Genomic DNA, 27,533 nt, shown 5'->3' on the forward strand with positions numbered 1-27,533 from the left:
CAGTCCGATTGGCTTATCTTCTCCAGTTCGAGGGCGCTGAAATGACTAAGATGGACAACATAGTTTGGCGGCCCTAGGCTCCCCCCAATGTAAGTTTTTTATTTGGCTTCTCCTCCAAAGACGTATTTGGACTGTCGATCGTCTGCAGTGGCGAGGATGGCCGAATTGCTACTTCTGCCGACTGTGTTTGCACAACCTCGAGACAATGGATCACTTGTTTTTGGACTGCGCGGTTACACAAGAGATTTGGAACAAGGTGGCCTTGTGGGTGCAGCACTTCAGCCTTATGCCATCTCATTGGCCAGTGATGTCATCTGCGTCCTGTAGAATGGAATGGTACAAATCTCTCACCCAAAGTGCATCGGGTCAGGCTGCAAAAGGACTCCGCTCGTTTTGCAGTCTTGTCATATGGACTGTATGGAAGGAGTGCAATAATCGTGTTTTCAACAAGAAAGAAAACTCTATAAGCCGTGTTGTGTCTGATCTTCAGGAAGAGGCCCGGCAGTGGGTTTTGGCAGTGCAGGAGACCTGGATTTCATTCTACCATCTTCGATCGACCCCGAAGGCTTAGCTCTCAGCTTTTTAGCTCCTTTTTCCCTGTTGGTTGCTCTAGTTGCTGTTGTTCTTAAGAGTGTAATAGTTCCCAGTACGTGAGTGGTTTTAGCTTCAACCTGGTGTAGCCGGCTGTTTGCTGGGTGCGCCCTTTTCTGTGTCTTTACAGTATGTGCCTTACATGCTGCCTATCTCTCCTTCTTAATTAATAAAAGCCGTTTTCGGATCTTTCAAAAAAAAAAAGATTTGAGGGTTTTGTTCCGGACGATTTTAAACGGGCCAATTGCACGGTTGGGGGTTAAAAAAGGCAAAACACACTTTGACAACCCTCGTATCTCATGTATGTATACCATATACCAATGTACGCCATCAAATGGCGAGATACAGAAAGATCTTAAGCATGTGCACGGGGACGTGCATGGTTCAGAAATCGACAACGGCGCATTCAGCTACATATATGTATAGTGTTGTCAGCTACGGTTCGCCGTGGATGTCATATCTTGCCTCATTCCCGTGCAGGCACGCAGACGTCGAGGCCACAGAACCCAGCAGCCCGGCGTCCTCCCGGATCTCGTCGACGAGCAGCAGCGCCGCCATGTCGGTCACGTCCTCATTGTCCCCGGCCGGCGTGCTCCTCATCAGGGCTGAGCTGGGACGCGACGAATCTGTCGAGCGCCCTCCAGTCCGTGGTCACCGCTGCGCCAACCCTGGCGTCGGCGTCGTAGCCTCCTTCGACGTCAGCAGAGGCTCGGTGGCTTCCCTGGTTCGGCAGCGGCGGGCTCTCGAGCTGCGGGAGCTCGACGAGGTGCTTGGAGTACCGCAGGAGAGCACTGGCCGCAGCGGCGCCGTCGAGCTCTGGCGACTCTTGATTGAAGCGCGCCGCGCCAGGGAGGATGTGGTCGTGGTAGGAGTAGTTGGGGTCCCATGCTCCAGCAACGCTCCGTGGCGGGTGCATGGTTCGCTTCTTGAACGCTCGGCACACCACCCAACCTTCTTCCTGCATGCATACAAAGCTCGCCTCAAAAGTTGATAACAACTATCAATGGTGATCAATTCAAAAGTTTGATGTCTGAAAAAACTGTAATCACTGGAACTTCCTGCGTATTTTGGCTAGGCTATCTGCTTGAAGCAGGTCGATAGGTCTAGTGGGTAGCAAAACGTTCGCTTTCCTTTTCTAGTTCTCTTTCTCTAGTTTTGGCAACTCAGACATCTGTATTTCTGTTATACTAGTTGAATGCCCGTGCGTTGCAACGGGTGTCGAAAATTTAGACACGACAACATGAGCATGAAGGTAGAACTATAGTACAAGACCCATAATCACAAAGGATGTGGCAACAATGTTCTAAAGAGATGGTTCCAATAGGTGCATGATATAGGAATAAACCTTCAAATCAAAACATTGTATGTGATGCTGCATGATAGAAAGTACAACAAACGATAAAAACTATATTAGCACTCAAAATAGCTAGAGCATCACTCAATCGAGGTATTAAAATATTTGAATGAAGCCGCATAAACCCTCCAAGTCATATGGTTGTTGAAATCACAAAGCATCAGAGTGAAAAATCACACACCCACTTAGACTAAGAAAAGAGAACAACAATGTATATTTTATTGGTTCTTGAAAACCCAAAAGAGAACAAACCATGTAGAAAAAATATGAACTAAAGAGTTTTTTTTATTTTAGCCCATCCAACTATCCAGATACCAAGGCATTGCAATACCACTATAATATTGTCAAAATAGTGTTTCTACAAACTAACCTTCGCCACAGTGTGTAGTTGCCAAAACACTAATCAAACTGGAAACAAACCAATCCAAGGGAAATAGGAAATAAAGATTTATTGCAGGTCATCCACAGGGCAGTAAGATCACAATCTCCATAACAATAAGAAAGTTACCTCTTTCTTGGTTCTTGCTACAACATCCCCAAAAAGTAAGTCAGGGACTTACAAAAGCTTTAAATGTGGGCCTGAGAGCAGTCATTTCATATATGCAACATCCTGCGAAAAAAATCAATGAGTATTAAATCACAAGAATGCTATATTAGTGCAGAGACATGATTTATGACACTATAGTGATACACACCTAGAGACCAAATATCGGACTTGGTACCATATGGTATATCAGCAAAAAGTTCTTGGCACATATAACTTGATGTTCCTACCACCTTTGTTAGAGCAATACAGTAATAAGCAACACCATCAAATACATGGAAGAAAACTCAAAATTTCAAGTCTACTTATGGAAGACGCAAGATCATCTGAAGTCAATAATTTTGCAAGCCCAAAGTCACCTACGTTTGTACAGATATGGAATTAAATCATCACCAGGATTGCTGAACTCATACATAAAGTATTGTACTTTTCTTGAGACTAAGTCACATACCAAGGCGTATGCTTTGATCTATTGCAATAAAAATATTGGAGCACTGAAACAAATCGAGCACTTTTAGTCGGCATTACTCACATAATTTCATGCCTTACAAAGATAAAAAAGTATCATCATGTGCTCCGAATCAAGCACTGGTACTACTGACCCTCACATCTCGATGAAGAATGTGATTTGCATGCAAATAATCAAGAGCCATGAGAAGTTGCACAAGCCACTTGCAAATTTTCTGGAAAATGACAAAACAGGTAAGGGTGAATTCTTTGGTTGCAGCAGAACCAAAAAAAAGTTAGAATAAAAGCAAGGTCAAGAACTGCACCTCCTCAGAAAAATAGTTACCATTTGGCTCTTTTGATAGTCTCAGCCCTGGACCAATATAGATTAGGTTGGCAAGGAACAAAAGGTTTGTGAACAAACTATTTCAAAGATATTTAACCTCCCAGAAATACATACATGTCTCCTCCCTCACAATAACCTATAACAATGCAAACTTAGCAACCCTGAAATTTTAAAGAAAACGAATGAGTTGCATAACAACAAAAGGTAATCAGAAAAGAAACTGGAGTCTGTGTTGTTGAAAGAAAAAGGAAAAATAGGAGTTTGTACAAAGTGAGGCCACAACTGAACTGGTTAGATGAGACGGGACATTTTCAGCATAATTCAGACATACGCACAAGCCTTTCTGAACCGAAAGGCTGGTCGAGCAATATATGTACCTATGACAAATTTGCCAGCGAGAAGTCGCGCCTCTAAGATCAGCACCTGAATTCATCAGCAAACATACCGAGTAAGTCACACAACCAAAACCCAAAATCACAAGCTTTCCAATCAGGAAGAATCTCTGAAAGTGCTGGTTGCGGTCTTTTTCGAGGATGACAAACAAATGCACAACTTGTGAGGTCTGCATCCAAGAAGCTCGCGCCGAGCAGGTTCGCACCTTTGAAGTTGGCCTACCTCAGTATAGACTGCAGCAAGAGAAGGTCAAGAATCGCCAAGCAATCATACACAAGACTCTAACCACAAATCACATGCTTTTCTGTGCATAGAAAGTTCGAAACTTTCATGCGTTTCCTCACAAGGAGAAGCATGCGATCTTATCAAAGCGTGAGAAAATAGCACAAGGCAAGGTCAGATTTGCAATCGCAGTACCGTCTTGAAGTCCTGCTTGATGAGCGTCTGGCCGCTGAAGTCCTTGCCGGTGAGGTCCTACCCGCACGTCACCTGCTTCCCGTATGGGCCTCCTCCCTGCGGTCACACACGCACACGACGTCAACACCCCAAAATCTTGCGAGAACACGAACCAGAGAGAGAGAGAGAGAGCGATGGCAGACTATGAATGCCAGGGCCGGGTCGGCGACAAGCGCTGCCACACCGGCATTGGCGAGCTGGAAGTGGAGGGATGAGCGCCCTGGTGTGGCTGGTTGCGCGCGGATGGGGATGGGGATGGATCTCATGACAGCGAGCGGCTGGCGGTGGTGCGGGGGGAGGGGAGGGCGCGACGGGGAGGAGGTCGGAGGTGGTGGGGTCAGGGGAGAAGTCGGCTGCGGAGACGCGGTCGTCGAGGGTGAAGATGGGCGGGGGCGGTAGTGAGGTGGAGGGGCGGCGACGGGGGACGCGCCCAAGGTGAAGCGGGAGATGCCACAGTGGGATGAGATCGGGGAAGTGAGGTCACGCAAGATGGGGGCTGCCGCGCGTTACGGCTGCTGCTGCCGCTGCGGCGCGAGAAGATGAGGGAGTGGGAGGAGGGGAGAGAGGGAGGGGTGGATGAGGATTGCGGCAGGAATCGGGAACGGGAATTGGCGGCGCATCGGGGGAGTGGAACAGGAATCGAGCGGAAAACCCGGGAGCGAAACGGCCATCGGCGGAACGACGACGCTTTACAGATATTTTAAGTAGTACAGATCTGTAATGGAGATGGGGTTAAACCTCGGTTCGAAAAAAAAACAGCATTTTTTTTTAAAAAAATGCATACAGTTTCCACTAACTATAGGTGTGTTATTTATTCGAACTTTGCACTTAGATTTTCCTGGCTGAAACACCAACTAATATAGGGTATTCGACTAGGGGAAATATTAGGTGCAAATGGTTTATCTGGTGTAAAGGTGTAAACATTAAACTTCCACAATTAGAACTTGATATGAAGGCAAATTTCGTCCCACTTAGATGTAGTTGTCCAAGTTTTACCGCCATATGGGGGGTTCTGTAAAAGTGCTTCATTGGATGAGGGAAATTCTTGTGTCATTTTTTGTTTGTATCTTTGCACTAGATAACATATTTGCACCCAATATTTCCCCATTCGGCTATGTTTGGCAACTTAGCTGGGCCCAAAAATGCTACTAAATGGGCTGGCTAGGATGTGGAGCCCAACTAAGCCTGGATGGACAACCCAGCAGCCCAACCCAGGGACCATTCGATCGAGGTCTTTGGTGGCGGCGTCTCGATCTGTAACTTCCCGGCCGATCCGGCGCCCCCATCCTCGTGCTCCCGTCGCCGACAAACAGGGGCGGTGACCGGCGCTTGGGAAGACACAACAGCAGCACGCTCTGCAGAAGGGCAGGCGCTCCCGCGCGCGCATGGAGGAACGCAACCTTTCCAACCCCAGGTAAGCATGCACACAAGGCACTGACAGTAGTACAGCACTAGCTAGAATGCATGCGCTTATAGGAGAGCGTGAAAAGAGAGACGGTGATTGGGAGGTGAGGGATGTGAGCTTGCCACGGCCTTGCCTGAGGCGTGGCGTTCTCTTCGATCTCGAGCCGGTACTCGTGCATGATCCAGTCGGTCTTTCGGCCGCTGGGCGCCCTCCCCGTGTAGAACACGAGCGTCTTCCGCATGCCGATGAGCCCGCCGCCCTGCTTGTCGCGCACCGCCTTGTCCCGCCCCGTCGCCTTCCAGAACCCTGTCAGCGTCGCCCTGTTCGTCCGTGTCCCCGTCAGGTACTTGCGGTCCTTATAGCTGAAGAAGTACCAGTCGCTCTGCTCCTCGTGCCCGATCTTGCAGTGGTCTTCATGAGCCATGCATGACGTGCACACAGAGTGAGATCTAAGTCTAACAGTGGGATCGATCAGAATATTGATCCATTAGGAAATGCTGCAGACCTTGGAGATCCCACGGCTCGATGCGGTAGAGGTCGACGTCGCGGATGACGTCGAGGTCGATCTTCTGCGAGGACATCTTCTTCCGGAGGTAGTAGCCGACGAGCTCCTCGTCCGTGGGGTGGAACCTAAATCCAGGAGGCACGCGTGACTCCATAATCACCATGCGCTAGCTTACTTGATCACCAGCAGTACGTAGTACAACCTGCATCAAATTCAGCAACGCCTCAATCTATCTCACTCCCTCCAAGCAGACACACATACAAGTGGTCGAATCATTTGAAGGCAACTATACTATGAGCTATGCATCATGCATGCAGGTCTGCATTTTTATACGAGTTAATCTAGAGTTTGAGAAATCAGTTACAGAAGCAGAGGCAGTGCTAGCTTGACGAGTGACGACTACTGGTTGGTTGTGAACTACTATGCAATATGTAGATGTGCAGATGAGTAAGTTTGGGTTTCTGTGCTTTTGGAAAAGTTTAACGCAGGCGCCATGCTGGGCTAAATTTTCTTTTCTGGTTTCTAGGTCAGTCAGTACGGTGAAGCCTGAACATTACAGTATTTTTAGTACAGAGTTCGGTAAAGCCTGAGCGCGCAGCAGACCGGGCCAATACGCAGCAATGTTGCAGGCAGTGAATGATAGTGTCGAGGTCACGATCAGTAGCATATTGGCCGTAGTCAGCAGGGAATGATAGCTGCCACAGCACCATGGACCAGTGTTTAGTAATCTGGATGCAGAAATCAGTGTTATTTCCCAATCATAAATCCGTAGAGATGGGCTGCTTGTTTAACATACGTTTCAGAGTTTCTGAAGAAAAAGTATACCACGGTTTGAAACTTTGAATAGGAGGATTTGCTAGAAATATGCCAGCAAAATGCCATTGCAAATTATGACGCTGTTTGGATTCCAGTACAAAAAAAAGGATGGCATTTGCAATGCGTCATGCAGAGAGCATGCGCTCTTGTTGCTTGGATGCATGGGAGTGAGAGAGAATATATATAAATGGAGATCAGCAGAAGATGGGAAAGCCATCTTTTGGATGATCAGGTTTTGCTGCCTGCTGCACCGGAGACAGGAAGGGCTAGCTCTATAAAGTTAGTAGCTCGGGCACAACAATTGGCTCATTGCACGGCCTCTGACCGTTCTGCCTCTCTGTCTAGGAACTCCATGGCAGAGCTCTGGTCTTTGTGGCCCTCGCGGGATGTCATGTGTGTGTGTCAGATAAAATACATACAAACACCATTGCACTTGGTGCCTAGGAGGAAAGTCTAGAAAGGGATTTAGTTGACACAAAAAGCTTCACTGTGAGCAATACATATAATTGGATCAGCAATATTTATAGCACTCCACCCATCTACAAGCAAGAAAACATATTTTTAAAGAACCCTCTCAAAAACATATTAGTGCTTGAAACTTTATGGTGTGTATTTTGAAACGTTGTATTTTCAGATATATATACTTTTGAAGATGTTTCAAGAAACAATATTTTTCATATAAATCTATACTAAAGTTGGAAGATATTTTCATAATAGACATACCAACATGAACATCAAGGAAAGTAGACTCATTGGTATTACAAGAAAACTCTCGTGTGTGTGTGTGTGTATCCAACCAGTAAGAGATCAACCAAAGAAGTGGAAAAAGGAAAGGAAGACTATAGACTACTGCTACTAATTAATTAGATCTAAAATGCAAAATGATCTGACAGAAACGGACCAATAAATCAAAAATCTCTAATAATCTTCGTACCTGGGCGAGAGAAAGATAGGGAGAGAACTCTGAATCTCTTATATATTACAAACAGATGCACGCAACCTCCAGCCAATTGCAAGGATAATGTTTTAAAAAAATGCAAGAAGAACAGATCAAACAATATGGATCCTGCTGCTTATTCACCTCATAAGATCAAATACTCTACACAGAGACTAATTTTCTTCAGGCTAACCAGTTTGGGGACATGAAGAGGGAGTGCTTCTGTGAGAGAGGAGGGAGTGAGTGTGTGAGCTGAGCCTGTATTGGAAAGGTGTAGAAGAAGAGAAGCAAAGGAGATAGAGAAAGCCTGTATTGGAGAGGTAGAGGGAGAAGCGAAGGAGATAGAGAAAGATCGGAGGTTGCTTCCCTTTCCTTCGCGCGTGGGTTGGGGGAATGAAGCCCCCTGGGCCCTAGGGGACCCTTTTGTCCACCTATAGCTGATGTCACATTGTCTTCCGGGGCCGGCCTCTTCTTTCCTTTTGATCATATCTTTCCTTTCCCCAGTATTCACTGATAAGCCACATACTGTTCCAAGTTTCCAACTCTACATGTAGTTCTGAAGAAACTGTAGGATTATAGTGAACAAGGTCTCTTTTTAAGGTACGTATGTGATTTTAGTAATTAATAATAATATAGTTGATGGAACTAATATGTTTGTTAAATATATATCTTAGCATGTCTCGTTGATACAATATATGAAAAAGCCATCGCAGTCAGGATAAAGATTGATTTAATTGGAGAAGCCTTAATAAAAATAATCTCACCAGATGATCCGGTGCTCTGATTGGTACACATACCGGAGCATTTTGTCTCAGAAGAGGTTATGTAGTTCAACACATGATGATTCAGTGTTAAGGAGAAGTACACACCAGAGCATTTTTCATGAGCAAGTTTTTCAACGCCGGATGGTCCGTTGATGAAAAGAAGAATACACCAAAGACTTCAACGGAGGATTTTCTAGAAGGTTTTTAGAAGTGTGAGAAATATACACACAGGATAGTTCGGTGATCAGAAATGTTATACACACCAGATAATTGAACAGTGAGAAGTGGCTCAACCAGGCTCAAATATACACATCGGATAGTCCGGTGATGGAGCTAAAGGTTACACCAGAATATCCGGTGTTGACAAATAAGTTTGAGTGAAGTTCCAATGGCTAGTTTGTATTGCTGTACACACCGGATGGTCCGGTGTTTGTACTGCTATTGATACCGGATCATTCAATGTTCATAGTTTGTTAGAGCTATTGGAGCAAAGGTTAGTTCACGGGTTTGAGACTATAAATACCCCCCTCCACTCAAGCATTTGAGTGAGCTGAAGTACAAAGAAGCTTATATACAATTGAGAAGGCATACAAGCCACTAAAGTGCTTAAAGTGATCATCCAAAATAATTAAGTACAAAATTAGAGAGTGATTGATACTAATAGGCTTAGAGAGAGTTGTTGCTAGATATTGCTACCTAGGTAGTGGATAGAAGTGAACCTACATTGTACCAAGTAGTACGTCGGTATATTGGAGTCTTGTTAACTCGCCGGCACCATGAGCCTTTGTGGCTTATGCTTGTTGACCATCCGACTTGGTGTGAGTGGTAGCAAGACTCTTGTACAGGGACGCAGAGACCCTTATCTTGGTGGCTTAAGCTCCGAAGTGAAGATGTTGCCAAGTAACCAGAAAAGAGGTTTGTAATGAGATCTTACTTTGGTGGCTTGGTGGCTCAACCTACTTGAGACCTAGGTGGCTCAAGGGCTATGACCAGGTGCCGTCCAAGAGCTATAGACTAGGTGGTTGCTCTAACGCAGATTAGAGGTGACGTTTATGCTATCGATACAACCAGATAAAAATCCTTTATGCCGAGATTGCTCTCCCTATCATCTTTACGTTTTTACATTTACATACTTACAACTTACCTTTGTGTATTTACATTTCTAGAGTATTTGATAGAATTAGCTATAAGTTGCAAAACCTTTTGAACGGAAGAGTAGAGGTGGTGATAAATCTAAAAGCACATTTAGATAGAAATTGATATAGATTTGTCTTATAAAGTATTTAGAACTAATTAATTTTAAATGTTTTAATTCACTCATTCTTAGAACGTCATTGTTCCCTTCAAGGATCGCATGTTAAGGATCGATCGAGAATGTTTTTGGAAAGTATCGATCGATCGATCAAGAAATCAACACTGCATATAAAAGCGTAGTTGATCTGGATGTAGGCATTCATGCATTGGGAATTTTCAATATGTGCTTGCTGCTAACGAGTATGATGCCGCCTCCTTAGGGAGACAGCTAGAGCTAGCAGATCGATAGCCAATTCATTCATCGTATGTAGTGTGAATGAATTTTTTGAGCCTGTCTACATATCATTGTAGGTCTCGTTGCTTACAGTGATGCGAGAAAGAGTAAATGAACTTGAGAGATTAAGTACTAACCTTGTGCGTGTCTATTATTTTCTTGTTTTTATGTGCAATTTGCTTATTAATTTCAGGCTAGGGGATTGGTCTTGCATAGTTAGTTGCATGTGCTGCCATTGCTATATAGCTCTGATAAATTACGAGTGCACTTTCAGACAGTCATGATGAGATCAAAGCAATGACTGATAAATATAACTGGTGTAGTCATAAGCACTCATGTCATGTCACTGTTAGTTGCTTTTGAAATTTACTGTACGTGTACTCCATTAATAGCTTTATACACCAGAATCCAACTATAACTACCGGTATAATGAACATGTAAAGGGAAAAGGCACAAGAGGAAACAATGTACATAGAATAGTATGACATGATGAAGGGTGATTACTAGAAACAATGCATTACTCCATACCCAGCAAGATCACCGCATATATGTATAACGTACCGATTGCTGGTCAAATTCTTGAGTAAGACACCACCTTTTCTTCCAAATAAAAATCCTGATGAATTGAAATGATTTGCTCATTGTATTTGTGTTCATATGTTGTTTGCGAATCGCCACATGTAGAATTATCTGTTCTCGCTCATTATTACTGATAGAATCAATTAAAGGGCTTAAAACTGAAATGCTATACAACCTGAGAGCTGTATATACGAAGGGTCACCACACCAGAGTACCAGACGACAGATCAGCTCAGCAGTGCACGGCCTATTCGCCTGGCGTGCGTCGTTCTTGTGGCCTTTTTCTGCCGACGACTGTTCGGGGAGGTCAAAAGCGAAAGCGTTGCTCTCGATCGGCCAGTCTCGAGCTGCTGCTAATGATCGTGTAACCTCGAGACGATTTCATCCCGAGGACACTGCTCTGTGCTGCCGGACGCACTGGAGCGCGACACTAATTACTCATTCGGTGGCTTTCCCTATCCTAAGGACACGGCTCACTAGCTTAATGATCAAGATGCAGTGTCAGATATGTACTTCAGTCAGTGCCCTTCAAAAGGAAAAATAGGCATGTACTTCAGTATGTGTGAACAACATATGCCATTCGAACACTCGGCAAACTGCAAAAGTTGCAACAGCACGCCAAGAAGGCCATGCCCTTGGTTAATAAGCCTGACGAAGAATGCATGCTTTTGTTCAGTAAAGCAAACAATGTAGTTAAATAAAGAGTATGGTAGCCATTAAATTATTTTGGATGTTTATCTAGAACCGAACAAGCTTTCAGTCGTTGCGCTTCCAGGTCCACGACCCATCTTTTTTTTTTTTTTTTGCGAAGACACTCTTGGATGATCTCAAAACATCATGTAGTGTCATGGTAGTGATCGAGCATGCACCATAAGTCAAATCTCTGTACTCAATTAGAAGAAGGAATTGGGGTCCAGATTTGACGTAGCTGATCGAGTACATTGCCACATCTAAGTCTTGAAGCCCAGTAGACACGTGGCATTGTGTAAATAAGAATTAGTTGCCTGATAATATGCATGCAAGCTTGGCTCCAACGGCCGGCGGTGGGTGACTACTCGAAAGAGCTGAGCTGATCGGTCCTGTCTCCCGTGTATAATGGGGCGCCTGGGCTTCCGATTGCGTCCCCCGTTTCAGCGTGCTACTGCACCCGGAAATACAATTCCGTATGGCCTTACGCACGCACAGATTATCTCTCTCACCTGATATTTATTTATATGTTAATTTTGTTTTTTATTTTATAATTTTTTTCATCAACCTACTCAGTACGAATCTCAACACAAATAAACGATATTAATAAATCATATGTTCTCGTACACTAAGTATAATTTTCCCCTCCTTGTACCCTAAGTATAATTTTCCCCTCCCACTGCAAGCCATGCATGGATCAGTCCGGCGGAGAGAGGAAACATCTACCACGGTATACGTCGCGGACTCGTGGTCGCAGACTCGCAATGATAATGTACATATGCATCGATGGATGCTATAGCTAGCTGCAACCCAGCCGATCCAGAGTAGTGGGGCGGCGATCGAGCCAGCGGGGCACGGACGGCGACCTACGGCGAACTATGCACATGTCTGTCTCCGTGCCCGGCACGGTCGGTGCAGCACCCGGCAACTGGAGAGTTCGCTCGCGCGTTCCAGAGCCTGTCGCGCGCGACAGCGTTTCGGGAGTTCGGTCGGCGCAGGTAGGCCCCGCTTGCGCTCCCACCATCGGCGTCGGCAGTGCACTGGGCAACCACAAGTTGGTTAATGCGCGCCACCACAGCACAGGAGGTTTACTTAGCTTGTGTCCGTGGATACATGTTGCTGCATATATAGCTGGGTTAATGTAATTGATTACTTGTATAGGATTTTATCAATATATACCGTATATGTAGACTGGGAGTCAAGTAGACTGGATGGATTTATATTTGTTAAAAAGAAGAGTGTTTTGTTAGTTGTATTTGTTTAGACAGGTTGAGCTGAATTTCTGTTTAGTTAATCGAATCTGATGTTGTATAAGCAGATATAAAAATTGATATTATGATTGTTTATTCACATTAAGGTAGTTTTGTGACACTGATAAATGAGTCTATTTGTACGAGCGAAGCTCCTACATCCATCGAACCAAACTAGAACAGTAGCTATAGAAAAATAAAAACACTTCTTTATAAGATTATACACATTTGTCGTGCAGAATCTCCAAATAAAAGCAAACAATCACACCCTAATGCAAGCAACAAGTCCACTTGGCATGTACTTTTCTGTTTATTCCCTGACAAAATGGAAGCCCTTTTCAGTCTCCTTTGTTTGGTGCAGAAAGCAGGGGCGTGGCAAGCATATGGACGATCCTTGGCGTAAGCGGCAAAAAGGCTAGGAATCGAAGCTCGTTTGAGCCTTGGCGCTATATGCAGTGTACATGACAGTAACGATGTGCTATCACCCTTTCCAGATAAAAAAAGATGTAGCTTTGGCATACAGAGTGTACGATTCTATGCTTAAGTGATACTCCTACAGTCCTACTGGTGTAACATGGTCAAGAACTATAGGGTACTGTGAAGTGCTTCAGTTTTTTTTTTTCAAAAAGGGTGGGGATTATATAAAATTGTGAAGCAAAGGACCCTAACAAAAGAACAAATTGCACATGGGAGTTTTGCAGGTCCTAAACTTTTTCTTCTTTGCCAACTCTCGCGGTCGCCCTGTCGTTGCAAAAGCATGGCAACACTGGAAAACGTCAAAATCGGAGTTCACTCTCCTACCAAATCCGACAAAAAGACCCCAACCTTTGATCACTGCATGTGGCAACACCTTGTAGCCAACGTCGGGGCACATCTGAAGATGATGTGGAGCATCGGCAGCCTCCTAGTCGAACTAAGTAGAGGAAAATTTGATCTGGCACTTCCATACCTGACCAAGGCAAAGATAGAGGCCCAGTAAACCTCACCACCAGCAGAACCGGCGACCCAAAAACACACACACACACAACATACAGGGGATGAAGAGCATACCAGTCAAACGCATCACACATACACATACAAAACCTCTCATGGCCCTCACCGAAGACTTCACCGTAGACAACGACCTCACCTGAGCAAGAAGTAGGCAACACCCCATCAGTAGTAGCCGCAGCAGAACCAGCGACGACTGCAACGGTGGAAGAGCACAAGGATGCGGGAGAAGAGAAGCCAAGCGTCTGCACCCTGCCGAGTCCGGGGTAGCAAGATCCACGCCCTGCTCCACACGTGCTCGTTGTTCCCCCGCACGGCTTCATCTTCGACGGCATCATCGGGAAAAGTACCAAGCCTACTAGCAACTCCTAAGTAATCTACAAGCTTCATCGTACGTCGATCCACCTGATCCTCACCCTCTTCGGTGTTGAAGAAGCCACCGAAGGAGGGGACACGGTGAGATCGATGCCGGTTCTCAAAAGTCGTCTGACGATTCACCTCTTGCTACTGTAGATGGGGAACGAGCTTTTCTGTAGACGGATGGATTAGCATAGTTGATTTTGTGAAATGCTTCAGTTGATCCACCATGGCACCGTGCATAGACATGGAGCCATCTTCGCACCAATCTATCTGCAGGGGAGGACCCACGTTCAAGGTTAGGGGTGCATATGACACCGGGTAATTTTTCATTTTTTTTAATGATCCATCATATATAACAGGCTGATAGGACACCCCAGCCTAACAAGTGAGACACCTAAATCTCTAACCTAACAAGTGGGATATCTGATCACTTTTGTTCTGGGTCTGCCACTGTCTATCTGTGTGGTCATCCACGACCATGATAATCTTTTATAATAATAGAATAGAAATATTCCACCCATTACATCTAAAGATGTACAAAGCTGACAACCATGATCACCTACCGACACCATGGATCAATCGTCCAGAATTAACTTCCTTCCTACGTACATTACCGCGACATGCATTCGTGTGCCACTGCGTTCATTCACATGTCAATCACGATGGTGAAAAGGATTCTTAACAGCGATCGAATGCTATGGTTTTCTTCCCTGCGACGACTCCACCAAGTAATTATTTGCCATGAACATGGTGTGCTGCTTTTTTTTCACCTCTCTCCATGTTCTCGTGTGAATAAAAGCTCCTCTCAATTTTGGCAAGGGCTTCACAAAGTCAAACACTTTTTCCAATAGAGAGCTATTTACAAGGTTCACAATATGAAAATGACTAGATTTTGAACCAAAAACTGGATACAGGATACCCTCTTAAGTATCAATTCCCTGAGCTATCAAAATGATCTCTAATACATCATCCATGGTGGTCGATTGCTTCGAAGGTGGCACTTTTGGAATCAATTTTAGAAGAGCTTTGACTCCCCTAGAACTAGGGAGATATGAGGAGTTGAAGGCTTTGATGAATTCCATTAATTTGGATGAAATGGAGGATGAAGTCTATTGGGATTTGGAGAAGTACAGATGCTTCACCACTAAATCCCTTTACGGTTTATTCTTCATAGAGGGGTAAGAAGCAGAATCGGTGGGAGGATATGAAAATGCAAAATCCCTAAGAAGATTAAGGTTTTTCTTTGGAAAATGTTTAACTATAGATTCCAAACTGCAACCTCGCTAAAACAAAGAGGCTAGAAGGGTAGCGAATGTTGTTCTCTATGCGGCAAAAATGAAAGTGTTGAACACATTTTCTTTCAGTGTGTCCTTGCTAAATTCATATGGAATATGATCAGAGAGTGTTTTGGCTGGGTGGACCAACCCAGGTCCCTTCCTTGTTCCTGGTCATTTGGTAAATAATCTGAATATACCCGTAAAATTGCGTCTCTTCTTTTTTGCAAGTCTTAGCTGGGCTATGTGGTGTACTCGTAACAAGATGGTGATTGAAAAGTCCTTCCCTAACAAGCCGATTGATATTCTTTTCAAATATCTTTCTTACTTGCAGAGTTGAAAAATCCTGCTCAAGGAGGAGGACAAGGAGAAGATTGACCCGGCTCTTGATCATCTCATGGAGTGGTGCACTAACTTCCAGCCAAGCTATCTTACCCAGTCTGATGTGGTCGAGCTATAGCTTGTTTATTATGTCTACTGTGTATATATATGCTTCTAGAGCCCTAGCCCGTTTAATGTGTCTTTTGCTTAATGTATCTAGTGAGATTATAGCTGGAACTTTCTTATCAGTGGTTCTAGGGTCTTTAGTCTGGTTTGGGTGCCTCTCGGTACTTTGCTTTTGCATCTAGCGATCTGATGTATGTTTACTGTTATATTGCTTTCAGTAAAAACAGAGTTCGTTCTCTATAAAAAAAAAGAAAATACCATGGGTTGTGTGTGGTTTTTTACTAAGAATCTACGCAAGAGGCACTTAGATAAAAGAAGAAGAAGAGGAAGAAATAAACAAAAAAGGGCTTAGATTCACGGGCCTTCAAAGTAAGGAAGGGAATGATGTCGAAGAGCACTCCGGAGCGGAGCCCGATCGAACTATCTGAAGTGGGCTTTCTCCTTGCGACCCATATTCTAGGGCTTTTGCTCAGTTGATCGAAGACTGAAATTTCTCTGAGCATGAAAGGTCGCCGCGCTGGAAACACAGCCCGTGAATCGCTCACCGTTTCGCCACAAAATCCGCGGACCGGCACGCGTCAACCACAAACAAACCTCATTGCGCGACGGCCGATCCCTTGTGCCGACACACGGGCACATCAGAGTCATGTGGTTCGCCGAAATGACCAACAGTAACCTGTCGATCGACCCGGCGTACGTACGTGCCCGTCACGAGTCACGTCCGTGCCCCCGCGCCAGTACGCCGAGTCGTCCTCCTCCATGTGAGGGGCGCTCTTCTTCAATCTTCACGAGAGGGGCGGCCGATCGGGTCGTACCCTACGCCCGCCTCCCAGAACGCCAGGCGACGCAAACATACGGCGGCCGGAGTTGTCGGCGACGACAGGCACACCGCACCGGCTCGATCGACGGGCCGGGACGCGTCGTGCCCTCGGATCCGCCGCCTTGATTTGTGGCGATAAGCCGAGATCTCCGATAAGCCCGCGTGCCGGCGTCGCTGTCGTGCCTTGCCTTCTGGGCTTGTTGTTCGTTGGTTTGCACCACCATTCGCGGGGGAGGGCGCGTTGGTGCCCCACCCGCCCACCCGTTATCCGTGGCGATCCAAGGAACCATCCAGCTGGTTGAAAGCCCTAAACGACGTTCCGGGCATGTGCCGGGAGCTTGATTGCTACTTTGTTCGCGTCCGCCCGGCCTACGTATCACCGTCCTGCGCACAGACCTCGATTTGTCTCCAAAGGGTCGCGAGGATACCTTGCATGTGACACGAACAAGCGTCGATTCTTTTTTCTTGTGGGACATGAATAAGCTTCGTTCATTTAGGTCTTTAACTAGTTGTAGCGTCAAGAAGGATCCTCTGATATGAAGTCAAAAGTCGTTCAATCTATGATCGAGTCTTTTTGGCTAATCATACAATAACTAGTTCAATATTTTTGGTTAGTTATGCAATATTTTTCAATTTAGAGTTAAGTCACGATGATATGGATGAAATCAGAGCATCCTCATTGTTCATGTAGGTCCCTGCATGCTTGCATTGGGCTCCACACGGTTTCCCAAAGGCACTTTTTTCTTCTAGAGGTACGTCCTGCCTTTGCAACCATAGAAGTACTGTACTCTGCACTGTAGTGTGTACCTCCATACCCAGCGTCCGGCTTCGTTCGCTTCCGTTCGGGCTTCTGAGCGTTGCATGTGGCATGCACGCGTCTTGCACCATAAATTCTCATTCCCCGGACCCGGAACAAGTTTAGCACCGTGAGGTGTGAATGAATGGCAATCCACTTGCTTAACCATCGCCTTTTGCGCAGAGACTATCGTTGTTAGGTGCCATTTGTCCGGGCCTTGAAGCCGGGATTCCTTGCGAAAGTCAGAAAAATGCTTTGCATCTACCTCTTTTCAGCTCCATCTCCATCGGCCGGCGTTTTTGGCAATGTGCATGCTAATAGTATGTCACGTGATGCGTCGCTCAGGAGCACCAAGGAAACACTGCCGAACAAGGTGTTTTCTGGAGGAACACTTCGTGAACAGGGGGGAAAGGAGCAAGAACAGTTTATTCGCGACGAACTTATCTACTCGTCGGTGAGTAGTGGTGGTTGAGAACTCGTCTCTGCGCGTAATGGCCAAGTGCGTGGTCGATCCGATCCGACGAGCGCTTCACAACCAAGGCAGTGATCTTTACAAATTACAGCGCACTGCTACAAAAAAAAATACTCCCTCCAGTCAGTCAGGTTCACTTGTCGTTTCAGCTGTAGAACCTAGTACTCCGAGAGATATATATTATTCATCGGAGGGAGTACAATTCTGACATGTCAGATGTCACCATGGAGTTTGCTGTACAGAGCTTCTACAGTCTGCATTACAATGTTCGGTGTACACTACACGCAGCTATGTTTTTTCAATGACAGCTCTGTTTTCAAGATAGTCCACTGTAATATTTTATTATAATAACATTTGATTAATTCTATTTTACATAGACTTTTTATTTAGTATTTAATTTTTATAATAATTTATTTTTTTCTAAGACTATATTTGATCTGAATCCTTCTTTTTTTCGAATCTAACCTTAATTTTAATTATTATTTATTTTATTTTATTTGGAATCTATTTTATTTGGACTCTTTATTTAGATATTTTGCATCCTAAACCGTATGAAAATTGAATAACTGATTTTCCATAATTTTTAATCTCGAATTTAGCTATCTATTAATCATATTAATATGTATTCTTTAATTTTACCTAGACCGTTAGATGTTTATAATAATGAGTTGTCTGGATTCTTTTCTTTTTTCAATTAACATGGTAATTTTGTGGCTTAAGAGTGAACGTGGTGGCTCATTTTCTCCTCAAATATTAATATAACAAGCAAGATGGCCCAAACTAATAACATGGTTAGCATCACTGCAATATTTTATCACGGTAATATTTGATTAAAAATTAGTCTCTTTAGTTTTTTATACGATTAGTATCATTTAGTTACAAAGCGCATAAAATTAGAATAATAAATAAAAATTATGTTAGTGGAAAAGAAAATTATTTATGTTTTAAACTTGTACCTAAATCGTATACATGTATTGGTTCGATTCGTATATGTTTTGATCAACTATCAAAATTATACGTTAGGTGTAGATAGTCCAACAAAAATTAGAATATGTTTGCCTTGCCTTGTCTTGCTTGCGTGATGTGCCTTGTCTGTCTGTTTGATGTGACGATCTTAAGCTACACGGTGCTTCTTAATCTATTATCTTAGTAAGATTTTTGAAAAAAATTATTATTTCTTATTATGAATTTTAGCTATTGATTAATTATATTTTAAATGGACTTTTTATTTAGGTATTTAATTGTAATAATAATTTGATTTTTTATAAGACCATATTTGATATGGATCCTTATTTTTTATATTATATCCCTAATTTAATTATTATTTATTTTATTTTATTTGGACCTTTTATTTAGATATTTTGTTTTTCAAACCGTATGAAAATCAAACTGCTATTTTTTCATAATTTTTAATTTCGAATTTAGGTATTTATTAATCGTATTTGATATGCACTCTTTGTTTTCCAAATTTAGCTATTTATTAATCATATTTGATATGAGCTCTTTGGTTTAACCTAGACCGTTAGATGTTTATAATAATGAGGGGTCTAGATCATTTTTTATTAACGTGGTAATTTCGTGGCTTTAAGAACAAATATGGTGTCTCTTTTTTTCTCTCAAATAAATTTTTATTATATTTAATTATGAATTTTAGCTATTGATTAATTGTATTTTACATGGACTCTTTATTTAGGTATTTAGTTTTTATAAGACTATATTTGATATGGATCTTTATTTTTTATATTCTAACCCTATTTTTAATTTTTATTTATTTTATTTTATTTGGACCTTTTATTTAGATATTTTACTTCCCAAACCATATGAAGCAGCACGTCAAGTCCCTGGGCGAGCAGACCGAAGATGATGCTCCGGCTGCCGGCGCGCTGCGGAATCCAGAAAGATATGGGCTTCAACCCCACGCCACGCCAGGCTCCTGCCAAAAGGCAGCAAAGGCTCTTCATCCTTCGGCAAGCAACAATTAAATACCACCCTTCAAACCGCGTCGAGCACCGCGCGACACAAACCCGATCGAACGCCACCGCCACCGCCACATCCACACAAAGCTCCCGCGCGCGCGCACGGCTGGTACGGCCTGCCTCCTAGACATGAACACCACGAATGCGCTGATGCACCACCACGTCCAGGCGTCCGTGCCTCCGGCGCAGCACCAGAAGCAGCGGCCGGGGCTGCCGCCGACGCCGCCCGCGCCGGCCGGCTCCCACTCCGTGCAAACGGACGTGTGCATGGACGACTCGGTGGCGGCGCGCGCGCAGGGGCAGGGCGGGCTGCCGCCGCCCAAGGCGCACCGCCGGTCCCGCAGCGATGTCCCTTTCGGGTACTTCCAGCCGCTGCCACCGCCGTCGCCCAAGATGGAGGCCGGCGGCTGGGGCCTCCCCGTTGGCGGCACCTCGGGCGACGACCTGTTCAATGCGTACATGAGCATGGAGGGCATGGACGGGCTGAACAACTCCGACGGGGACAGCCGCGGGAGCAGCATGCGCACCAACGGCGCCGACAGCAGCGAGAACGAGTCCGAGGACTACGGCGCCGACAGTCAGTTCCTTCTCTGGGGCAAGAAGAGGGAGGGCGTCAAGAGGAATGCCGCCGGGGAGCCCGCCCCGCCACCGGTGGCTCGGCACGCGAGGAGTCTGTCGATGGACAACCTCATGAGGAAGCTCAGCTTCTCGGCCAATGGGGAGCCCTGCAAGTTCAGCCTGGAGTTCGGCGGCGGCGAGTTCACCCCGGCCGAGATGAAGCGAATCATGGCCGACAAGAAGCTTGCCGAGATGGCCCTCGCCGACCCAAAGCGCGTAAAAAGGTAATTTTGGTTACAAATTACAAGCGCGAGTCAGTTTAATCAGAAATTCAGAACGCACAACGCCGTGCCGCGCCGCAACTGAGCTGCTCATCGTGCTCGTTCTTGTGCGTGATCTGCGCAGGGTGCTCGCCAACAGGCAGTCGGCGGCGCGGTCCAAGGAGCGGCGGATGCGGTACATTGCGGAGCTGGAGCAGAAGGTGCAGATCCTGCAGACGGAGGCCACGACTCTGTCCGCGCAGCTCACGCTTCTGCAGGTATGTGCATGTACTGCATTCACAGGCAATGTTCCTGATCGCTCAAAAATTCAGAGCTTTCTGTGCTTAATTTTGGTTCTCTTCGTTGCAGCGCGACTCGGCGGGGCTCGCCACGCAGAACAATGAGCTCAAGTTCCGGCTGCAGGCCATGGAGCAGCAGGCGCAGCTGCGCGACGGTGAGCAATGAACTCGGCTTCCATGGAAAATCTCCATAATTCAGAAAAAAAAACTCGGTTCAAATTTCCAAATTCAGTATCCATTTTCGTGCTCCTCAACTTCCAATATGCTCCTAAGATCGTAGTGTTCATCGTGATCGCCGCATTGGCGCGGTTGTCCAGGATGCCGCACTTGGCACGTAGTCGTCGTCATGTAGTCTGTGATACGCTTACCAATTCTCCGTACAATTTTGCTCGTTTTTTAGTGGAGTCGTTGTTCTCTGATGCCGTTAGTTGCTAGCACGTAGGCAATATAGTAGCAGGAAACAATCAGAATGTGTCTGAGAAATCGAATTCCGCGGCGGCTTCGTCAGACATTGGCGACGTCGCCGTGTTTTGGATTCTCGTATCAACCAGAATAATGAAGTATTTGTTAATACAAACTGATTCCGCGTTGCCTAGTTCGTGTCACGATGCTGATGGGCACTACCCCTGTCACAAGAGACCGGCCGTCTTTAGATACTACAAGTGCAGCAATTGTCTTTAGCACTATCTATCCAACAACAGCAGTTATATTATGCTTTCCTATATTTGCTTCGGTATTTGAAAACTCCGCTGTTGTGGGAGAATCAAGTAGCACCATTTTAAAACGTACTATAGTTAGTAACACACTAGTTCATCAACCCTTGCACATGTACGGGCTAGAAATATTTTTAAAAATATATAAATAATACAACTTTATAAAATTCATATGATTTAGAATTTAGATGTGACTGATGTACAAACCATATTTTCTTACTATATTACTTTATTGAATCAGAGTCTTGTGCAAAGTTATTTTTCTTGTTGTTTTCTCACGTTTACGATATTTGTTAATATGTGTATGGCCATCCATGGTATAATATTTCTTTCCTTTTAGTTTGTCTCCAAACTCCACGATATAATTGAGAGAGACATAAACTAATGTTTAGGTGAGAGACATAAACTAATGTTTAGGTGAAAAACATAAGCAAGATATCTCCATTTTGGATTAATTTTGTTTATAATGGTAGATGTGGTAATTCATAAGCAGGTGTTTGGGTTCTTTTGGTTGGTTTTTTTTTAATGGCAGAGGTTGGTAATTTAGAAGCAGGTATTGGAGTATTTTGGGTTATTTTTTAAAAAATAGTAGAGGTGTGTAATTTAGAAGCTTGTATTGGGGAACTTTGTGTTAATTTTTTTATAATGACAAATATAGGTAATTTCGAAATATGTTAGATCCAATAGCTATTGTAGTAAATGATGATTAGAGTTCACCAAATCATTGTCGTACGTTTTGCTTTTTGTGAAAATTTCTATGATATGTCTCTTTTTCTAGCGTGTCTTATCTAATGATTAATATGGAAGCTCAAACTCCGCTGTTGTGGGAGAATCAAGTAGCACCATTTCAAAAATGTACTATAGTTAGTACCACATATGCATCATATATGTTAGTAAAGAACCTAACCTTTTGTTTTGTTTTGAATGAATCATGAACGCAACCGATTCGTTCTGACCACCATTTTTGTTTCTATCTGAACAGCACTGAACGAGGCGCTGACAGCTGAAGTCCAGCGCCTGAAACTTGGCGAGACAAGCTCGTTCAGCAACCTACCCCAGCAAATGCAGCTCCGTTGCGAGAACCAGATGCTCGAGCTGCCCAAGCAGCAGCAACAGGGTGAGCAGATACCGTTCTATCAGCTGGAGCAGCGCGAGCAGAATGGCGCGGCGAGGAACCATGAGACGAAGTGATGGTTTCAGCCATGCAGGAGAGCGCATCTTGGCGCACCGCGTCACACAGAAAACTTAGATGATCTGGATATTTTTATGTTTCCTGACCCATTTGTTTCGAACTTTAGTCTCGTCGATAGTTTCCTGCGTTTGTTGGGGGCAAAGCACCCCGCCGGTACGTATATTTCTGAATGTTTTTCGTCATTTCAGAACCGTGATTGTCACTGGAGTTATTATAGTTGGTGAAAGTGTACTGCATTGAGATTCTTTTGTAGTAGTAGTATTATAGTGTCATTTATCAACTCATTTTGAGTATTCTGTGTAGCTTTCAACTCATTTTCTTTTAAGATAGGACTTCTCGAGTTCTCCGCCAGAAAATCGTATGGCCGGCGAAATCCTTTTAGAAACGCAGAGAGAAGGTTGCAATGTTGAACTAGAGGTGAGCAGACAGCTCAAATTCTTCTCGAAGAAAAAATGAGCATAGCTTTGTTGGTTTTTTTCTATTTGCTGGAGCGGCATGAGCTGTGTAAGAATCAATTAAGAGAGGGAACAAAGAGTATTTATATGAGTTCCAAGCAACGGTCTAAGCCTCATAAAAAGAAAAAAGAGACAACAGTCGTTAAACGAAATTGCAATCAGCTAAAACAACATAGGGTTTGACCTTGAGGACAAGGTCGTCAGCTTATTAAGAAGACCGTCCTTCTCCTTTGGAGGATGTCTTCTACCGTTTGGTTTACAACTTGATTTGATATTTCTCGTTAAATTCTGAAAGGTGCGATGGTTCCTTTCCTTCCACATATTCTACCAAATGTAGATGAAGACGTCATTTATCGCATGTCGCTATTCCTTGGGTGTGGTTGTCAAAACCTCATGTGAGCTAAGGGAGGTTTATATGCAAGGCTGGAAGCACCTGTGATCTAACCGAGAAGAAGAAAAAGCAATGAAGACATAGGTGAGGCACCATCTCGGCTAGTTTGAATACTTGTAATGAAACCTATCCACTGAGTTCGTGCGTCCTGCTTGTATTCTAGAAAAATTCTTCTCGAAGAAAGCAGCCCAAATTCTTTGTGTTCCAGCCTCTCTATCACCTCCATGGTCTCAAGTCTCCACTGTGTGTATTCTATTCATCAATTTTCCACCAGGATACAATGCGAGAAACACAAACAAGTAGAGAAGGCCGGGTGAGGTGGTGCAGTTCTCGGAGTCCGTCAGAAGCAACGGCGGATCATGACTATGTAACAAGAGAATTATTACTCCGTTTGTTACATGAATATTAGTTTCCTCGAATTCGTTCTTGTAATACGCAGTTTTTTTCTTTTGAAAGTCGAATAAGCATCACGCTAATGCTCTTTCTATGAAAAAAGCCCTGACCGCCAAATAAAAGAGTTCACGCTAGAAGGAGGGCTCGAACCTCCGACCTTATGGTTAACAGCCATACGCTCTAACCAACTGAGCTATTCCAGCTTTTGCGTTTACGATCTCAAATTTTGTGGTAAAATATGTATTTAATTAATCTAGCAAAGACTTCCTTTTTTTTATAGTTTACGCAACCATGATATTTTTAAGAATTTACCAGTGTTTTATATGTTTTTTTTGGTGATCTTCCACTTTGTCTCACGGACATGTGGTTCATCTTGTGTCTATGACAGTGCGTGGGCCAGGATAACGAAAAATGAAGTGCAGCGGCAGTAAGGGTAGTGAAAACATGAAGAGTCAAATTTAGGAATATTTGCCAATTGCCACGGCGACTCAATGTACTATCGTACGACGAAGCAAGAGCGACACATGCCATATGCTCTAGGCTCGTCTGAGTGTTGTGTCTGAATAGACCCCTGAACTTGCACGCCTTCGAGGAGTCCAGATTCCAGAACACACATTCTCATCTTATTCAATATACCACGTAACAAGCTCATCACTAGCGATCGCATCTGGAAGATGTCGAGCTTGAAGATTGCACGGCTTGTGCACAAACATGTCAAGACTCGAGAGCGCAGGTAGACTAGTCACTGGTCAGTCCCCTGGCGCACCGGGCCACCTGGCCTGAAGCGCCCGGAAGTACTCCACCACCTTGCCCGCATCACTCGGCACGACACCCCTCGCGGCATCGGCCGCTCGGAACCGCCCCGCCCACGCGGCCAGTCGCGGCGTCCTCGCCGCGTCGATGAGGCTGCCGTGACCGCCAGCCATCTCGTCAATCGCGCCGAACCACGGCAGGAACCCGCCGAGAACGACGTCGACGTAGCCGACCCCGTCACCGCCGAAGAAGGGCCTCCCCTCCCCCTTGGCGCACTCCTCGAACGCCCCTTCCATCGTGTCCAGCGCTGCGACGAGCCGCGCGACGGCTGCCGCCCTCGCCTCGTCTGTGCGCGCCCACGCGAACGCCCGCCACGCCGGGTCGATCTCTCCGTGGACGTATGCGGCCCAGAAGCGGGCGACGGCGCGGTCGTGTACCTCGCGCGGCAGGATGGGCGGCCCCGTAGCAGCCCAAGCCTCGTCGATGTGCTGAAGTATGACCCGGGAGTCGCACACGGGCCTGCCGTTGTGGATGAGCACCGGCACCTTCCTGTACGCCGGGTTGGAGCGGAGGAGGAGCTCGCTCTTATCGACGAGGTCCTCCTCCACGTACGTGTGCCGCACGCCCTTGACGTTGAGCGCGACGCGCACGGCGATGGCGAATGGGCTCGGCCACACGCCCAGCACCGTCACCTCGGCGTCCTCTACGGCTCCTGCCATGACGCTGGAGTCTGGACTCTGGGAAGGGGCTGGCCGGCTGGGGCTGAGAGCCTGAGAGAGTCAAGTCAGAGCTGTTCGGTTGCGCAATTAGTAGCTCAGGTGCACACTGTGCACTGAATTATTTGGGGTGTGAGTGTGACGAGGATTAGGCGGGACTAAAAGTGGACTAGGTACCTGGCTGTCGGGAGAATGTGATCTTCTCGAATCAGAACGTGTCCGGTTGTGGAGAAAGTGGCCAGGACTTTCTTGGCAAGGCCACGGAATTCGGCGTCACGGCGCTGCACGCTTCAAGTTTCAGGCCAACCGATTGCGCCAGCACTTTTCGTCACGAAAGGTTCCAAGCCGGCATGGACTCTTTGCGGTGCTTCTACCATTAGATTTTTGAAACATCTGTGCCATAGATTTTTCGGGCTAGAGAAATTTTAGCACTAGCCGGAGCATAAACAGTGCAAATTACAGGCAGCATCATATGCCCTTGTTACAACACCTACTGTTGTACAATTATTAAGCACACCGTTTATAATTTATTGACGAAATCACTCTGATAGACCGACTGACTGTTCAACTTCAGCTCATCGCACCCATGTTACACGACGAATCACTCCGGCTTGTAGGAGCTCAGAGCACGCAGGGTCTGCAAGAACTCGAGCATCTTGTCGACGTCGTCCGGCACGACGCCCTTGGTCGCGTCGGCCGCGCGGAACCGCTCCTCCCACGCGGCCAGCAGCGGCGTCCTCGCAGGGTCAATCAGCCTGCGCCCGATCAACCTGTTGATCACCCCGAACCACCCGAGGTAGCCGCCGAGCACGACGTCCACGAACCCGATGCCGTCGCCGCCGAAGAACGGCTTCCCCTTGGAGCACTCCTTGAACGCGCCCTCCAGCGTCTCCAGTGCGGCGTCGGCCCGCGCAACCGCCTCCATCCTCTCCTCCTCGTTCCTGCACTTGAACAACATCCCCAGCCACGCGGAGCCCACCTTGTCGTCGACGTAGGCTGCCCAGAACCGCGCCACCGCGCGCTCGTAGGGGTCGGACGGCAGCACGGCGGGGCCGGTGCCGGCCCAGACCTCGTCGATATACTGCACGATGATCTGGGACTCGTTCACGGGGCGACCGGCGTGGAGGAGGACGGGCACGCTCTCGTGCACGGGGTTGGAGCCGAGGAGGAGCGCGCTCTTGTTGCCGAGGTCCTCCTCTGCGTACTCGTACGGCAGGGACTTGAGGTTGAGCACGACGCGCACCCGGATCACGAACGGGCTGGTCCACACGCCCAGCACCTTCAGGTCGCCGCCTCCCGCCATTGGCACCTCTTGCTCTTAGAGCTGGTGAGCACAAGCAGACAGCTAGATGAGGAGACGTACGCGGAGGCGTAGAGCGTTTGAGGTTGTGGCCGGTTTGATGCTGTTGTGCCCGTAAGGGCGTCAGGTTTCAGAGGTAATATAGATGTGACCTGGTGCCTTTTGTGCTAGTGCATTGGAAGCTTCGTCTGGATCGTATCAGACGTGTACTTGGTCGTTTTGTTGGGCATGTTCAGGTCCATCACTTTTGTTCATGTGAAACAAGTATGTGATCGATGTCGCCAGCACAGTCGTCAGTCGGATAGCAGCCACACCTTGTCTGTCTTCAGAAAAGTAGCACTGCGATTTTGTTTCTTTTGACCAACAAGATGCTCTTCCCCGGACTTAGAGTATCTTCAATCGAGCCATTTTCTCACTCCTATCCTATATTTTAGATAAAAATGATGAAAATCGGTCTCCAACCGATCCACTATCCAACCCCCTTTATTTGAGGAGCCCTCAAATCTCCTCACTCACCCCCTACATCTAGGGGCTCCTCATCCGATCCCTCATCCGGCCCCTCACCTGCGCCGCCGTGCCCGCGCTCGCGCACGGCCCCTCCCGCACCGCCGCACTACCCCACGCCTGCCCGCCCGCGCTTCCCCGCACCCGCTCGCCCGCCCACGCTGCGCCGTCGCCCCCTCACCTGCCCACCCGTGCCGTGGAGGCGTGGAGAGAGGGATCTCGAGGAGAGGGAGGTCGAGGAGAGAGAAGGAGCGGGAAGAGAG

At 46.1% G+C, this 27,533-nt stretch overlaps 3 protein-coding genes, 1 long non-coding RNA gene, 1 other non-coding gene and 1 pseudogene across 9 annotated transcripts; 1 reads left to right on the top strand and 5 right to left on the bottom strand.

Annotated features, from left to right (window-relative positions):
* Positions 1-836: 836 nt before the first annotated feature.
* On the bottom strand, positions 837-6,249 carry LOC133907691 (NAC domain-containing protein 105-like; annotated as a pseudogene).
* LOC133907692 (uncharacterized) lies at positions 2,382-4,818 on the bottom strand. 5 transcript variants are annotated; one of them, XR_009908010.1, is made up of 8 exons: positions 4,275-4,817; positions 4,093-4,188; positions 3,660-3,908; positions 3,397-3,443; positions 3,263-3,309; positions 3,092-3,172; positions 2,941-2,983; positions 2,799-2,848 (listed from the first exon to the last, which is right to left on the bottom strand). It is a non-coding gene; the product is annotated as an uncharacterized LOC133907692 (long non-coding RNA). The 5 variants fall into 5 exon arrangements; XR_009908008.1 differs by having other exon boundaries at positions 3,660-4,188; positions 4,275-4,816; XR_009908009.1 differs by having other exon boundaries at positions 4,093-4,815.
* Positions 6,250-19,609: 13,360 nt separating the features above from the next.
* Positions 19,610-23,016, top strand: LOC133906983 (bZIP transcription factor 29-like). Its single transcript, XM_062348949.1, has 4 exons — positions 19,610-20,578; positions 20,700-20,832; positions 20,924-21,008; positions 22,549-23,016. Exons 1-4 carry the CDS (start codon positions 19,866-19,868, stop codon positions 22,755-22,757), a joined length of 1,140 nt encoding a protein of 379 aa, XP_062204933.1. The 5' UTR covers positions 19,610-19,865; the 3' UTR covers positions 22,758-23,016.
* Positions 23,017-24,126: 1,110 nt separating this feature from the next.
* Positions 24,127-24,200, bottom strand: TRNAN-GUU (transfer RNA asparagine (anticodon GUU)). The gene has a single exon. It is a non-coding gene; the product is annotated as a tRNA-Asn (tRNA).
* A 231-nt stretch (positions 24,201-24,431) lies between these two features.
* LOC133907277 (probable glutathione S-transferase GSTU6) lies at positions 24,432-25,781 on the bottom strand. Its single transcript, XM_062349276.1, has 2 exons — positions 25,644-25,781; positions 24,432-25,520 (listed from the first exon to the last, which is right to left on the bottom strand). Exon 2 carries the CDS (start codon positions 25,467-25,469, stop codon positions 24,747-24,749), a length of 723 nt encoding a protein of 240 aa, XP_062205260.1. The 5' UTR covers positions 25,470-25,520; positions 25,644-25,781; the 3' UTR covers positions 24,432-24,746.
* A 143-nt stretch (positions 25,782-25,924) lies between these two features.
* On the bottom strand, positions 25,925-26,887 carry LOC133907279 (probable glutathione S-transferase GSTU6). The gene has a single exon (XM_062349278.1). The coding sequence runs from the start codon at positions 26,767-26,769 to the stop codon at positions 26,068-26,070; it is 702 nt and encodes a 233-aa protein (XP_062205262.1). The 5' UTR covers positions 26,770-26,887; the 3' UTR covers positions 25,925-26,067.
* Positions 26,888-27,533: the final 646 nt, after the last annotated feature.

Source organism: Phragmites australis, chromosome 24 (assembly GCF_958298935.1).
Source record: "Phragmites australis chromosome 24, lpPhrAust1.1, whole genome shotgun sequence".
NCBI lineage: Eukaryota > Viridiplantae > Streptophyta > Magnoliopsida > Poales > Poaceae > Phragmites > Phragmites australis.

What these genes read in the sequence shown, in the direction of transcription:
- LOC133906983 (XM_062348949.1), top strand. Translation starts at nt 19,866, where the DNA reads ATGAACACCACGAATGCGCTGATGCACCACCACGTCCAGGCGTCCGTG. An exon ending in GACCCAAAGCGCGTAAAAAG is followed by an intron (nt 20,579 to 20,699) that starts GTAATTTTGGTT and finishes TGATCTGCGCAG; the next exon opens with GGTGCTCGCCAACAGGCAGT. An exon ending in GCAGGCGCAGCTGCGCGACG is followed by an intron (nt 21,009 to 22,548) that starts GTGAGCAATGAA and finishes CTATCTGAACAG; the next exon opens with CACTGAACGAGGCGCTGACA.
- LOC133907277 (XM_062349276.1), bottom strand. Translation starts at nt 25,469, where the DNA reads ATGGCAGGAGCCGTAGAGGACGCCGAGGTGACGGTGCTGGGCGTGTGG.
- LOC133907279 (XM_062349278.1), bottom strand. Translation starts at nt 26,769, where the DNA reads ATGGCGGGAGGCGGCGACCTGAAGGTGCTGGGCGTGTGGACCAGCCCG.